The 16,085-nt window shown below is 29.4% G+C and overlaps 1 protein-coding gene across 1 annotated transcript in view; it reads right to left on the bottom strand.

Moving 5' to 3' along the window:
• The window catches only part of LOC120346300 (uncharacterized), a 42,929-nt gene that overhangs the window by 22,813 nt on the left and 4,031 nt on the right, over nt 1–16,085 (bottom strand). The window contains exons 7-37 of the mRNA XM_078115428.1: nt 15,319–15,594; nt 15,076–15,149; nt 14,812–14,977; nt 14,415–14,684; nt 13,971–14,185; nt 13,602–13,755; nt 12,946–13,215; nt 12,506–12,720; nt 12,054–12,213; nt 11,704–11,958; nt 11,365–11,579; nt 11,143–11,296; nt 9,867–10,124; nt 9,217–9,431; nt 8,542–8,695; nt 8,048–8,317; nt 7,543–7,757; nt 7,063–7,216; nt 6,484–6,589; nt 6,135–6,256; nt 5,652–5,912; nt 5,124–5,393; nt 4,556–4,825; nt 4,187–4,456; nt 3,751–3,965; nt 3,077–3,212; nt 2,784–3,002; nt 2,285–2,490; nt 1,823–1,970; nt 1,376–1,636; nt 599–813 (exon numbers count right to left, since the gene is read on the bottom strand). Coding sequence (XP_077971554.1) covers nt 599–813; nt 1,376–1,636; nt 1,823–1,970; nt 2,285–2,490; nt 2,784–3,002; nt 3,077–3,212; nt 3,751–3,965; nt 4,187–4,456; nt 4,556–4,825; nt 5,124–5,393; nt 5,652–5,912; nt 6,135–6,256; nt 6,484–6,589; nt 7,063–7,216; nt 7,543–7,757; nt 8,048–8,317; nt 8,542–8,695; nt 9,217–9,431; nt 9,867–10,124; nt 11,143–11,296; nt 11,365–11,579; nt 11,704–11,958; nt 12,054–12,213; nt 12,506–12,720; nt 12,946–13,215; nt 13,602–13,755; nt 13,971–14,185; nt 14,415–14,684; nt 14,812–14,977; nt 15,076–15,149; nt 15,319–15,594 — 6,389 coding nt within the window. The remainder of the gene's footprint in view (nt 1–598; nt 814–1,375; nt 1,637–1,822; nt 1,971–2,284; nt 2,491–2,783; nt 3,003–3,076; nt 3,213–3,750; nt 3,966–4,186; nt 4,457–4,555; nt 4,826–5,123; nt 5,394–5,651; nt 5,913–6,134; nt 6,257–6,483; nt 6,590–7,062; nt 7,217–7,542; nt 7,758–8,047; nt 8,318–8,541; nt 8,696–9,216; nt 9,432–9,866; nt 10,125–11,142; nt 11,297–11,364; nt 11,580–11,703; nt 11,959–12,053; nt 12,214–12,505; nt 12,721–12,945; nt 13,216–13,601; nt 13,756–13,970; nt 14,186–14,414; nt 14,685–14,811; nt 14,978–15,075; nt 15,150–15,318; nt 15,595–16,085) is intronic.

Raw genomic sequence — 16,085 nt, 5'->3', positions numbered from 1 at the left:
CTTAGTCCATTGTTTTTGTTTCAGATGCATGACCTTGATTATGGGGTGATTAACACTGCTAAATTAAAAAAGCCCCTAATAGCAAATTCAGACTTTAGAATTCGGCTGTGTCCATTGTGACATAGCCATTATCCAGTCTTGGTCTAACCCCATTCTCCATGTGAAGTCTGGATCTATATGGCTATGGCTTTTTCTAATGTATTATTAGTTCTTTAAAAAAAAACTATGTGCTCACCTGAGCTTTTATTAATAATAAAGTAATAAAACTAGAGATAAAGATATTGAAATTAAAAAAAGACTTACGGTATCTTATATTAATATCTAAGAGTCAATAAATGCCAAGAAATAATGAAAGTCGGGTACTTGCACCAATCAGATCAGGCAAATTCGGTTAAAAAATATATATATTTCCAAACAGAAAGGTAGGTTATAAAGCTCTCAATTTCTGATTTATTAATATTTCCTACATGATATAAAAGATGAGAAAGTAACAAAAAATTACCATGAATTTAGTTTATGAATTGAGTACAGTAGTATATTATAAATGACAAATAATTATGCAAAATTAATGTTATACAGAAATGAACAAACATCTCACTTTTCAGCAGTGTCAGTTTTAATATCATTTATTGAATCCATGACTGTCATAAAAGATGCATTCCCAGAAAGTTCAGTGAATCTTTTCAAATTTTCAAAATCATTTAATAACATTTCGCTGGTGGTATTGATGTAGTTGTATATATTAAATAAATCTTGAAGATGTTTAGAAAGTTGTTCTTCATTTCTATTGGTTTGTTGAAACAATTGCGAAATCTAAAACAAACAGTATTTTTAAATTTACACACAATTAAGTACAATATAAAGCAGAGCTCTCAAACTTGGGGTCCCAAAAGGGTACTGGAAGAAGTACTTGAGACCCACCATCACCGAAATAGAGCCAAGATTCTGCCTTTTGTACGAGAATATGGAAGCACATCACAAAAAATTTGGCCGTGCCAAGTGGGTCGTGATGGAAAGAGTTTGAACAACACTGATATAGAGTAACAGATACTGATGTAGCATTCAATGAAAATACTTTTGTACTGTTTACTGTTTTTCACCTTCTTTTGGTGTTTTTTCTAAGCTGTATACTTTACTGTATACTAATATATTCAGAATATATTAAATGATTGAGTTTCTGTGATTTTGCATAACAAATACTTCTAAACTAAATACTGAAAATAGTCGATAAACAGGAAAACAATGTTTATACTGGTTCCTAAATTGAATAATCTACACCCTTTAATGGTACAAGATTTCAAATCATAGTCACTGCAAAAGATATATTAGTAACATGGCCTGTGAAAAAGCAGATTAAAAAGATTAGTTGATCTACCCGAATTCTGATGCTTTCATTGTTTTGCTGGTTGATTCTGAGATTATTTTCAGTTCGGTTTTCTATACTTGTAATGTATATATTGTTTTCATAGATTTGCTTCCAAATTCCTTTAACATTATTCAAACCTTCTTCTTGTATGATACCAATTGATTCATTCAAAGATTTTTGCTTTTGAGCCAATGTTACACCCATAGCACTCATTCCATTTTTGAGAGAATTGAATTCCAATGATATATTAAACAAGATTGCCTTCATTTTCTGAAATTTTTGTAAAAAAAAAAAGAGAAAAAGTAAACAATTTAAAAAAAATACCTTATTCAATTAAGTGGTTTTTGCAGATTTTTTTCTAAAAAAAAAAGCAGCTAGACTGGGTAAAAAAATTAAACATGATATCGTTACTTGAATCATTACGTTTATTTTGATTACTAGTATTGATATCCATACCTCTTGTGCCAATGCTGTTGTTCCATTCAAATATTGTACAAGTTTCCAATAATTTCGTACTGCATGTTCAGAACTGTTTATCTGGAATTTCTCGAGTTGGTCGAGTCTTGCAACAAATACGTTGTTCCACTTTTCAAATTTAGTCATTCTGAAAATTAAAATTTATTTTACTTATTTATTTATCCCTGCTATTTCAAGCGTCCATAAAGACTGACCTATAAAAAAAATGAAACATATGATAAATAATGCTAAACAAGAATAAAATCAAGCTCATAAATTTTAAACTCAGTTCTTAGATAGATTATTGCAATTAAAATAAAAAGACTATTGGAGAAGTGAGAATTGAAAAGGCTGAATAAATACGGGGATTACAAAGTTAATTTTATCTATGAATGAAAGGTTAAAAATACGATTGGCACGCCTACTCAGTATATACTTGAAAAATTATTGTACATTTCTTACCTTTCAGCATTATTTATGTCTGACTGGTAAATTTTTTCTGATATTTTGCTTAGAGTTGCATTCTTGAAATTATGAATTGATACTCGTAATCCCTCCATCTCTGAACTAAATTTTGCGGAAGACTGATTTACACGAGAATTCATATTTTCTTCCAATGTACTTATGTTGATCTTAATAATCCTGAAATCTTCTAGCAAACTTGTCATCTGAAAATTAAAGTAAAATAATAATATCGATTTCAGAAGAGTGAATATAAACAAAGGTACAACAAAAACATACCTGACTAACTGAACGAGTGTAAAATTGTTATGAATTGACTTGTAATAAATGTATTTAATTCCAGATGATCATTTTAATATGCCTAATACTATTAATTTTTCTTTGTAAACAAAATACAACGAAGTCTTTTGGAATCATGATTTTGAATAAAAAAGCTGAAGTTGTTCTATAACTATAACTATTAATAACCTCCTAATATTTTGAAATATTCATTTAATACTTTTGTTTTCAAATTATCTGTATTTATCTCTTCCACTTTGCTCAAATTCATCAACAACATATTGTTTTGATTTACTTTTGTGTCCAGGTACACAATATTATCACCCATTGATTTATTTTGACTTCGTAACATTATATCCAAATAATCCTCCAACGTTAGTAACTCCATTCGCAAAGATGTGATGTTGGTCAATGTATCATAATTGACTGCTTTAGCCTCCTAGTGAACCAAAAAATATGTAAACTCAAAGGTAAATTTCCAAAAAACTTACCGGTAACTGTAGTTAAATTTACCTTTTCAAAAATCTTTGAACGTCTTAAATCATCTGTGTTGTTTATCACCATCTTTTTCAATTGATCCAAATTAGTTCGTATTTTCAGTGAACTATCAATTACCATTGCAGAAATGGATTCATTGAACTCAACAAATCTATAGACAATATCAAAATAAATATATTGTTACATGATACTGAAGCATGCCATGGTAGTGGTTTTCCATATACAATCATCAAACAAATTTTGACCTGAACAATAAGTCACCATCACCGATCTATAATATGAATTCAAGTATTAATAATTAGTTTTCGATTATTTGTCTACTTTATACGTGCTATGCATAATAAAAATGCAATACATAGTAACAACTGGTGAAATCACAATGCTGACAAAAAATATATGGGAAAAACACCTTAGGAATAAAAGTTTTTCTTCGTCAGTTAAATTTTTGCTTGCTATAGAAATATATAATCCAGAATTTTGAAAATCAAAAGACCACCCAAGTATTGATAAGACCACATACATACTGTGCATAGACCACATACAAATGCTCTCAGATTACGCAGAATAGCTTAAATTTTGACAAAAAAAAATTTGACTACGACAAATTTACACATACTCACTGTTATCTTAGTGGTGGTAGTTTTACATTACATTAGTTGTACATTTATATAATATGATGCACTAATTACTTTTGAACAACATCCAAACCAAGTTTTCTGTTTTCTTGTAATGTAACATTGTATTTCACATCACTAGATATAGCGATTTCTTCTCGTAATTTTACAACTTCAGAATTGAGCAAAGAAGACAATTCGTTTACAGTAGTGTTTGTTCCAAATAACCCATCGAAGTTCAGTTTTGTGTTAATGTTGTTTTCTTCTAATGCCACTGACAGGTGGTTTATCTGTTGAAAAATATAGATTGAACAAATGTTGCATCCACAGAAAACAACTGGAACACAATTGTTTGCTATCAAGAATGTAAACTCAGGCTTCCAATCTACATCAAATATAACATTGTATTTACTCAGAATCAGTGTTTGAAACATTATCTTTACAAAATTCAAGCATTATTAAGAAAGTTTATTTCTATTTCCACAGATAAGAATCGCAAATTATCAATTACCTTGTTTTGTAGGTTCTTTAATGAAGTTTCATAATACTTCTCATTATTATTTATTCTGTTGCTAATATTTTTCATGTGAAACAAGTTTTGAGCAACATCATTCACAATTGTGCTGACATTTTTTTGATTTGATGTTGTAGAACGTTTGATCAAGCGTAATGCATCACTCTGATTTTGATATTTTTGTATCCAACTATCATTTAAATGTTCTATTTCAACTGATAATGATGCCATATTGGAATATATATTTGAAAGAGCTTCTCTGATGTCCTGAAAATATATAGTTCATCATAGTTTATATCATAGTTTTAGCCAATGTGACTGCAAATTAAAATATGGTCAAAAATGATAAAATAAGCAATATCATACCAAGTTTTGTATCAATGTTGCATTATCTGATTTTTGTAATTTATCGATATCCTGTTCATTGTTTGCAAGTTTCTCATACAAATTATTGAGCTTTTCATATAGTTGAATATTTTTCTTAGTAAAATTTATCATTGAATCATTCAATTTGACAGAATTCAAATCTATGAGCATACTGTTGTCCTGCATATTTAATCCTAAACCAGATATTTCTTCAGCATGTTTTTTGATGGAATGATCAATATTGGTTGCTTTCTCCAACAAGTGTGCAAACTTGAAAAAATTACAATATTATATTTTAGTATATGTATAAGTATTTAGTATTGTACTATCCTGTACAATTTTGCAATAGGCAATTCTCAAACAAAATTATCAGACATCTGCATTTTCTCAAAAATATAAAACTCAGAAACCATTCACATAGGCAGTTAAGTTTTATGGTACAATTTTAGGCGCTCCCGTAGTATGTGCACCAAGATGGCGGACATCGGACCGTAGTATGTGTACCAGGTTAGGTTTGGGTACTAATTGAGTACCCAATTTTATAAAAGTATCATTACCATGTTTTTACCTTGTTCTCCATCTTCTTTTGAGATATTTCATAAATTTCATTATGATATTCCATTCCACTACTAAGATTTTTCAATTGCATTTCATTTTTAGCAATTTGGTTTTTGATTAAGGTAACATGGTTTTGATTCACAGATGTGTAACTTTTGATCATGCTCATAACTTCACTCTGGTTTTGATATCTTTGTGACCAACTATCATTCAAATGCTCAATTTCATTTGCTAATGATGTCAAGTTGGATGAAATTTTCGACATTGATTTTCTTATATCCTGAAAATAATTTTGTTTCATTTTGATACCAAACTTGATATTTATAGTTGTCAATAAAGAAACTCCCAATGTGTCCAATAATTTTTTTTATGTTCAACACTGATAACAACGAACTATAAAAAAGACAGATCAAAAATATTATACTTACAAACCCGATTTGAGTTGATTTGGAGATTGAAAATTTTTTATAAAGAATTTTAAAGAACAATGCAATGTAAAAAAAATTATTTGCAATCATGGTAACATAAAATAGAAAACCTCATTGTGCAACATTTCTGTTTGCTGTAATTCTTCAGCATTTTGTTTGTGGTTAACAAGTTGCTCAAACACATTATCGAGTTCATCATTGATTATAGTGTATTTTTCCATCAGATTTATCAATGAATTGTTCATTTCTATAGTATGCATATCAATTTGCAATCTGTTTTTTTGTATATTCAATCGTGATCCATATATCTCTTTAGATTGTATCTCGATTTTGTTGTCAATACTCTTCGCTTTTTCAGACAAGTGTAGAAGCTAAAAGATAAAGGATCTCACTAAAATTATACATAATGGAATACCTGTATAGAAATTTGTGCATGCATTGTTTAATATCTGTATTCGTATATATATATTCAATATTTGTCTAGATTTGAATGTAACTAGTATACCAAATCTTTTACCAGTACATAAAATGATATTGATCCCTACGCAGTTTCGTTCAAATTAAAATTGATATGTGATATAGAAAATAATTACTGTATTTGTCGTGGCATTCATAGACTTCCTCTGAATTGTATTCAAATCATCTATTCCAGAGTAAACAGTTTCCAGGAATCTGCTATGATTTGAAAGTTTCGACAAAATTTCTACATCGTTTTCTAAAAAAGTATTTCTTTTTCAATAATTCATAATTCATTTTATCATTTATAATTCTGCAATAATCTGCAAGTACTTCATGTGAAATGACATACCTTACTTGTGGAAATAATCTTAACCACATAATAAAATCTCAGACTTAATGGAGCATTATAAAAATTGTAATCCGAACAAATATTTGTTTTATTATTGCATTATGGTTTTTCTATTTGGAACTAATGCCACATACTTTCATTATTTTCTTGCTTCTCTATCCAAATCGTCTCTATGACCTTCAAGTTGTCTTCCATTTCCTCCATTCTTACTGATGAATTCAACATGAATTCCTTCATTCTCTAAGAGAAGTATTATTTCATTTCCATTAAATTTCCAGGAATTAATGAATTTTATTTTGGCAAACTTCATACACAGCCCAATAAAAGCTGATGCATTTTATCATTAATATCAAAAAATGACTTTTTGCAAATTTTGTTATAAAAGTTATGAAATAACACCCAACTTATATATAGAGAATAATATGCTGAGAAAAGGGACCTCAAAAGTCTAACAGCTTCCATCACAAAGGTTTATTGGTATTTTGAGAATATTGTGGGTTTTATTTTTTCTAGTGTATTTTCCAACACTACTCTGGCACTAATCTAAAATATCAGCTTTATTAGGCATCTTCATCACGCATCTTATTCCTGTATTAGAATTACATTATCTTGGGTTTATTTCAATTACATTTCTTTTTTACGTTTTTGTGCATTTGCTAAAAATAAGATTTGCTCTTAAACCAAAGTAAGCTACAAAGCAAAAAACATCTTACTTCAAATTTAGTAATTGTCACATTATTTGAATTGAGTAATTGCTTTCCCACTTTGTCATTTGTTGATACTTGATTTGAAATTTGTATGAATTGTTCATGAAGACTAGCAGAATCTTCACTTATATGCTCCAAAGATTTATTATGATGGTTTATTCTAAAATATTATCGGTATGTAATTAAACAAAATTGTTTAATAAAAAAGGTAACTGAAATTCTTAATGTAATATACTAACATATGTGACAAAGAAAAAAAGTAATACCATTTTATTACAGTTGTAAAAAAAAGAAAAAGTAATGTTTCTATGCTCCAGGAAAATTGAAAATAATAGATTTCATCAAACAAACACATCATGATAAAACATATCAATTGCTTCTTAGTAAACTTATCAAATTTATGATGAACATATGTAATAAAATTTTAATGACCAAAGATATTAGGCATTGACCAATTTCAATCTTACTTAAAAAATATGAACTTGCCTTTCCAAAATCTTGATTTCAGATTCGTGTATTGCAGTGAAGGCATCACTCAAAATGTTTTGATCTGAAACTCTGATCATCTTTGAAAGTGTTTCAAAACCATCAGCATATTTTGCACTAGACTCATTGATGAATATGAGAGTTTTCATGAATTGTTCAGAATGAGATTCAATTTGCTTCTCATTATCAAGAGCTTTGTTAAGTACAAGATTTGCCTGAAACACAATATATTACCAAGTTACCCAAAATAAAATATTTTGAGAACATATCATGAAAGAAAAAGATGGCGTCTAATATCATTCTGTCCAATAACTGAATAAAAAACCAAGACATTTAGGTTGTATATTCAATGGCCTTTATTTATTAATATTAATAACCATTTCGTATTATATCTGTTCTAATATAATCCTGTCCAATAATTGAATGGAGGCAATAAGACGTTCAGGTTGTATATTTAATGTTCATTTTTAATCATATTGAAAATATGACATTTTAATTTTGACACCATTTTAGTTGCATCTTCTTCTTTGACTGTCTGTTCAATATCAAATCGATTCATTCTTCTGTCAACAAATCCTAAAAGTTGAGTATTTTTCTGTATATCCATCAACATCCCTTCGATAGAACTCCTTTGCAATAGAAATTTTTCATCTAATAACCCTATTGTCTCATTTTGCCTTCTTTCACCTCGGTGCCTATGTTTTTCCGTTTCAACAAATTCAGTACGAAAGTGTGTGAAATTGTATGACAAGTTTTTCACAAAATCATCCAGTGACTGAAATTTTCAAAATGTAGAAATATATAACTCATAATCTATCAAAAATGAATGTCAGAATTTATTTCAGTACCTTCATTATATCCATACTTAAAGAAATGAAATAACAGGATAAGTAACATTACAAGTTATACTTCAAGTTTGATGAGCAAAATAACATTTATTTAAATTGATAACTATTGAAAGTGACCATTTGATAAACTACAGTACATAAAAAAACATACTTTCCATTTCTGTGATGTTGCTTCATAGTTGAACTGTATACCTCCAATATCACTTTGTGTATCATCCAACCTCTTTGTCAAGTTAGATAATTTGAAGTGAAACAATGACGATTCATCATTGAGGTGCATCAACTTTTCCCCATATTCGTTTATTCTTAAATGTTTGAATTAAATAAGCAAACAGTGAAAACAGGTTTTCATTGATGAAAACCTAAATATGTCTATGTGTATGCTTGTCTAGGTTAGTGAATTGTGAAACACCTTATAAACATGAGATGATGATAAAAAAAAATTATTAAACTTTATTCTCTCATAAATTATTATAAAATGACTGCAAACTGCTTATGGCCACCACCACCGTCTCGTGGAATCCAGACACAAATTATTTTAGGTTTCATATATTATGTACTAATATCATTTAAATATTTAGGATTTACATATTTATCCTGGGAGAGAGGATAAACATAGCCTCTCGACCAGTTAGGAGTCAATGTTGGAGTTTTTCAGTCAGTTATTTGTTTTCAGATGCATGAACTTGATGGTGGAGGAAGCCGCAAACAAACCCATCCCAGCGAAGAGGGCGAAGAGGGTAATTGGAGGTGCGTGCGGTGGCAAGCGTATTCCTAACGCTTAGCATGATGCGCCACACTGCTTAGAGGCACACTTATTACATACCTAGTAGTGGCATTTTCTTGGATTTTTTCCAGTTTATCCAAGGTGAATTCTTGAACTTTCTCACAAGTAATAATATTAGATTTATTCAATTTATCCATATCTGAAATAAATTTTAAATTTGCTTTTTCAATGGCAATAACTAAATCTGATATGTTCCAATGATTGACACTAATACTATTCCAGTTGTTATCCACTCTTTCCAAAATACTTGAGATCTGAAACAAGAAATGTCTTGTTATAGTTATTCTCAATATTCTAGAACTACTTTGTTATTAATTGACATTTGTTGATAACTGATAATTGTAGTACATAATAATTCCATGGCAAATTGTTACACAAGCCAACCACACATGCAGGTCTAAACAAAAAATAGAAGCGAATTTGACCTTTACAATGGTTCTTCGCATATTTTGTCATGAATTCATTTCATTTTATATTTGTCTGGTGTAGCCAGATTAGCTCATGTGAAGGTAGTCACAAAATAGAACAAATTAAATTTGGCACTGACGAATATTGATGCAAGATGCATTTAACTAATTAGTGTAATATAAATTATCTGGTTTTCAAAAGTTTATTTTCGAAATTGGGGTGAAGTAAACTCGATAAGAAAAGATACTAATCAGCAATTGCAATAAATTTTAAAACAATACCGTTTTGGCAAACCGTTCTTCACTATTTTTCTGTTCTCTTGCAATATCTTCAACTTTATGACTAATAGTTGTCAAAGCAAGATCATTACTGCTAATGTTGTTTCGAATATTGAGAACATTTTGTTCATGAACAATATTTCTGATTCTTAGGTCATTGATAGTTTTGTTTTGATTTTCCAAACTATTCACAACAAAATCATCCATCTGCTTCATTAATGTTATGTTCATGAAGATATCCATATCTATTTTTTTGAATTCCTGAATGCATAGATACATACCGGTAAGTCATATTTCTTCTTATGTAGACTAATGATCATATACATAACTAGTATCACATAATAATTATTCATCTTAATCAGTGGTTTTCAAGCGAGGTTCTGTGGCACCCTAGGGTTCCGCCAGTACAGTCTGCGGGTTCCAATATTTTTGTATAATTTGTATCTATTTGGTTTGTATTTATTATCATTATATTGCCATTACTATACTTGCTACAGTTTGAAGATCATTTTGTTTTCCAGTATTAGATTTTCTCTCATAGATATTCATAGCTTATGCAATTCAAACAATAAAACACAGTTAAATTATTGTACAGTGGTTCCTCAAGCCTTCATTGGGGGTTCTCCCCACCAAAAAGTCTTGTCTACATCTAATAACCTGCTAGTCACAGATATGATCTTCAGAGACCAGTAAAGATGCTAAAAAGGGATTCTAATTTTTCAAATGATGCTATGATGGTTATTAGGTAAACCCAATGAAATAATAAATAAGCAATACGTTTTGCTGTTAGCATAAGCTTTGAATGGCTCGGCAGTATGGCGAATTGTGCCAAGCGTCAGAAATATGCTTGCCACCGCACCTCTGATTACCCTGTGTGGGTTCGCAGGTTTGAATACCATAATGTGCTCACTTATGTGCAGGAGGACTGCTGGACTCCTCGCCAACATAGGGTGGTTCACGTAACTGCTGGTCAGTTACAGCTGCCTCCACCATTAAGTCCATGCATCTCAAAATGAACTAACTGGCTAACTAATCCCATACCCGAATTGGATTGGTAACTGAAAAAGAGTCCGTGGTTCAACCATATAATTAAGCTATATTATCAGCTTTCCTCTTCCCGAGATAAATTTGTAAATCCTATCAAAAATCCTATCCTATTTTGGAACAGTAATGAATGTTGAACTTAAATTCAACAGTTTTAAATTTCTGAAATTTGATGAAATAAATAAAATAAATAGGAACTTCTAATATAAATCTTTATAATATTAAATATGATTACCTCAATAGCCTGTGTAATTGTAGTATTTGAAAGTACTAATTGTTTTATATTTTTCTCATGATCTGAAATGTATTCTTCAACATTTTCGATTCGCAAATGAAGATGTCTAGTTTTGTTTTCAATATTCTTCAATGATTGACTATGTGCACTGTAACTGAGTTTATAGATATATATGATGGTATTTTTCCTATAACAATTGTATTACTAAAATAAAAATATTACTTCTCTATAATTCTAATCTCAGACTCATTCACACTCCTTAAGGCTTTTGATAAAATAAGATCTTGAGAAATCTTCATGGACATTTTAATTTTGTTCAAATCCATGAAGAGTTTTCTTTCAGTTTTGTTGATTTGAGCAAATCCATTCACAATGTCTTCAAAGAAAAATGCATTATTTTCTTGATTTTTGGTCAAGTTCTGTAACACTCTTCCTACCTAGAATAGTGAAATATTGAATATAATTAAATAATTAACCTTGTTAATAAAATTGATAAATATGTCATAAATGATTATTTTAAACATAAAGCAAAACAACTAAAATATACATTGATATACTTACATTTTCCAGTTGCTTTATATGTTCTCGGTTATGATGATGCATAATGTCAGTTGTATTTATGAGTTTAAGACTGCTTTTCGTTGTTTTATTCCAAATGTCTTTAATTTCATGTTTATTCAATATTGTTTCATTTGTAAGGTTATGTAATGAATTGGTGAAAAATTTATTTTGCTTCAGTTGCATTACATCCATTGCCGTCATTTCATCTTGCAATTTCTTGATCGTTGAAGTTATATTTCTTATTGCCACAGTTATCTGAATATTTGATAAAAGATTCTTGAAGTTGTTTTTTTTTCTACAAACTCAGAAGTTAAAATGTATAAACACAAATTCAGAAAGAAAATTTTGACCTCATTAGACAAAACAGCTGTTATGTTTGAATCCTGTAGGTGTAGAACATTCAAAAGCATCTTATTGATTGACACTTGTTCAGTGATATTTTCAAATTTTACTTGCAGTTGGTTTGATGTTTTAGCGACATGAGACACAGATTGGGTAATTTCTTCCATTCTAAAACAATAATAGAAAATTTGTAAAATAATTTACAATGAAAATATGCAGTGCTAATCATTAGCTTCATGAATGATTCTTATTCTGATACATAGTACATAAAAGACTGTAGGGACAATATAGATTAAATGAAACTTGAAGATTGCTTTTGAAATTTCCAATAAAAAATAGAAACAACCTAATAGCTTTAATGTTGCATGTTTATAAATATATTTCAGTATAATTGGAACATCAGTTTAATGATCATTGTATGTTGTGAAAGTACTAAGTCTTGGTAGTAAATTTTTCTAACCTTTCATCAAAATTAATTTTGGTCTTATTCAGACTTTCAATTGCATCTCTTTGTGAATCTTTATATGAGATTATAAGCATTTTCTGTAGCTTTCTGATATTTGAATTGATTGATGTATTAACATTATTTATATTTTCTTGATTGTCCAGTACTGATTGAGAACATGAAGTAATAGCAACATTAATACTTTCAAGATCACCTTGCAACATCACCATCTAAAAGCATATAAACAAATGTCAAAAGTAACAGATTATCAATTGCTTGGAAACATGATTGATAAAAAAGGAAAAAATTGATATACAGAATGTTACCATGAGTTATATATGAGATAATGGGGTAAAATATATATTGCCTGGCAGGTATCAATTGAAACAAAAAATATTCACTTTAAATTATTATCATTATTAAACAAAAAAAGTTCAAAAATCAACATGCTGTACCTTCTTATCAACAATCCCCATTTCCTCTTTCTGTTTTATATTTGCAGCAACAACTCCTGAAGTAATATTCGACAAAACTGAGAATGCATTGCCTGAGTCGTTTTGAACAATATCGATTCTCTTATCGTGCAATATGATTGCATTTCGAACTTCTGAGATAGACGTGTTCTGCTCAGAAATTTGCTCAAACAATGAATTTTTCATTTCATTAATTTCTTTTGCTATTGCAGTCATCTCCATAGATAAATTTGAAACAAAATTTCTTATTTCCTGTAGAAAGTAATGATGATCAATTCTTACTCGTCTTCATGCAATCATATGTGACATTCTAATACTATGATGTATTAGTTTTTTAAGTATTCTTTTTATAGATGCATATTGCACAAATGCGATTTAAGCCAATAGAGTTTTCTATGTCTATCCAATATTGTTTTTTATCATAAAGAAGTGCATCATAAATAAAGTGCATTTGGATTCATTTGTTCAATACAGTGGTGTAATAAAGTCATCCAAGCATTCATTCAAAATAAATGAGTATTACAATTTATTCAGCTAATCTAATATTCGTAAATCAACTTCTAAATGCTCACATGAGATAGGATGAAAAGGCCGAAAACAACAATCTAAAAAATAAGTCTACTTGAAATAAAACAAACCGTTTGCTCTGAAAACATTGTTATATTGACTCTCTGTATTTTTTCAACATTTGTTTCATATTTTAAAATTCGATCCATGAGATATCCTAATCTTTGTTGAATTCCATTTAATTCATCATTCAGATGTTGCATGGATTTATTTGAACTGAGTATTCTTGCAAATGGAAAAACATTTTAGTAAGCTAAAAACAATTTTTCGAAAGACATATAAAGTCCAGAAAGAATGGGAAAGTTGAAGAGTTTCAACATTTCCTATTGTCAGTTAGAAAAACGAAGTGGCAACTTGCTGAATTAGCACTAAAGCATTGTGGAAACTAAGAGGTATTTGAATAAAAGTATCTGTACAAAATTCATCATTTTGCAACAAACCTTTCATTCATGTCCCTTTCTGAGGTGTTGAACAAATCCATCATATGTAGCATATGAGAAATTTGAGATTGTTTTGCTGATTTCATTAAACGTTTGATCACTGATGTAACATTTGACAAAGTTTTGTTATTCAATCCATATAGCTCTGATATTTTCACAACATTTTCATCGATTACTTGATCTTGGATCTTCATGGTATCAAATATAATTCCTATCTAGAAAAGTAAAACAAATTCTTGTCGCAATTTGCAAATTAAAAATAATAACCATCGAAATACATAATTTCATTTTCTAAATTATTTCACAAAATTAGCATTTCAAATTAATATAGAGAATTGAAATTTTACGATAAATATATCAGAAATTCATTTTTCGAGTTTTTGCAAATTTTGCTCGTCTTGACAAAATCACACCTTTCATCTTCTATATTTTTTCCATGCTCACCTTCGTTTCCAGATTTTTTGTTAATTCCTTATTTTGTTCTATGATGTTTAATGTAGATTCAGTGAAATTTGAAATGAAAATGCTTGAGTTTCCAATCTGTTCTATAGTTTTGATAATGTTCGTGTTGCCACGTTTACAAATATTCTCCAACTCCATCAATTTCGTTGTTTGATTGTTAAACTTCGGCAACAAAATTTCGTTGGTTTTTTCGAATTGAAATTTCAATGATGTCAGATTCTTCTCAATCACTTTGATAGCTTCTTCTAAGGACTTTGAATTGAAGAATTAAATTGAATTGAAAAATTGAATATTTTTAAGACTTATAGAATATAATTATGTTTTATTACTTTGGTAGCATAGTCGTGTAACACCATGTTGTATATTTACTTTTACTTACCTTCACTCTTATTGCTGTGGATGAGTTATATTGAGTCAACAATGAGACACTTTCCGAATAGTTAGACATCTTGAATCTCAAATCAAAGATTTCATCATCAAAAGACTTTACCGTTTGATTAATTTTTTCTTTCATGGGAGACAATGAGTTGTCATTTTCAGTAATTCTAAACAGAATTCATTTTTTTTTAGATACAAGAATGGGAACATATTTCAAATATGTACTCAATGTATTATTTTGAATTGAATACACAAAATAACATACCTCAAAGATAATTTCATGAATTTGTCAGCAAAATCTTCATCAGTTTTCTTGAGTTTTTCTGATACATATGATACCTGGGTATGAAAACAAATTTCTGAATAACAATTTGATACATATATCTTCTGTATGATACAATACTTTTTTTACCTACATCAATGTATAAACTACACATTGAAAAATTTCTGAAATTAATATTAGATTGAATGTCAGCACAGAAAAACAGCCTTAGTAAGTTTAGCATACCTTAATACCCAATGCCATTTGCTCCTCTAACATTTTTATCTGATCTTTAACCAGCATATTAACCTTTTCAGTAAGGTTAGTGGGATACAGATCATTTGTAAGTTTCTCCAAAATATTTTCAATATTTGCTGCATTCTGCACAGTCTCATTCTTTATATTTATAAAAGAATTATTGTGACTGGTGTGAGTTCCCAACAAAGATGTCTGCAGTATTTCCACTTCTCTTTGTAATGGTGTAACAATACTTGTTACATTAAGTAATGCATTTCGAACTCTCTGTATAAGAAATATAGTTATATATATATATATATACTGGTATATTGAGTATATGTATATACACGTTCGTCTGATCCAAGGTCCTAAGCTCTCAAACTGAAGTAGAAAAAGTATTTGAGAGAGAGCATACATGCAATTCACTGATAGAACTTGATTCAATTCAAGTCAGTGGATCTAGAAAACAACAGGTGAAAAGAACATGCCCAATTCATCCCATTTTATCTAGGTTGAAAAACAGTACATTGTAAAATTATTCAGTGCGAGAACACCTCAAGAACAAAGCTTGTGTTTCCAACAAGACAAAAAATCATACTGGAATAGATTAGGCAACATAAATTATCTAGCAAAGAGACTTTCAACCATTGGTCTATAAATCAGTACCAAACTATCAGTGGTGCCAAACACAGGGCCACTTTTCATCCTTTGTATACATAAGTTAAATGAATATTCAACTGATGTATACATACAATGAAAATTAGCACTGTATTAGA

Source organism: Styela clava, chromosome 8, assembly GCF_964204865.1.
Source record: "Styela clava chromosome 8, kaStyClav1.hap1.2, whole genome shotgun sequence".
Classification (NCBI taxonomy): Eukaryota; Metazoa; Chordata; class Ascidiacea; order Stolidobranchia; family Styelidae; genus Styela; species Styela clava.
This window is presented reverse-complemented; position numbering and strand designations above follow the sequence as displayed.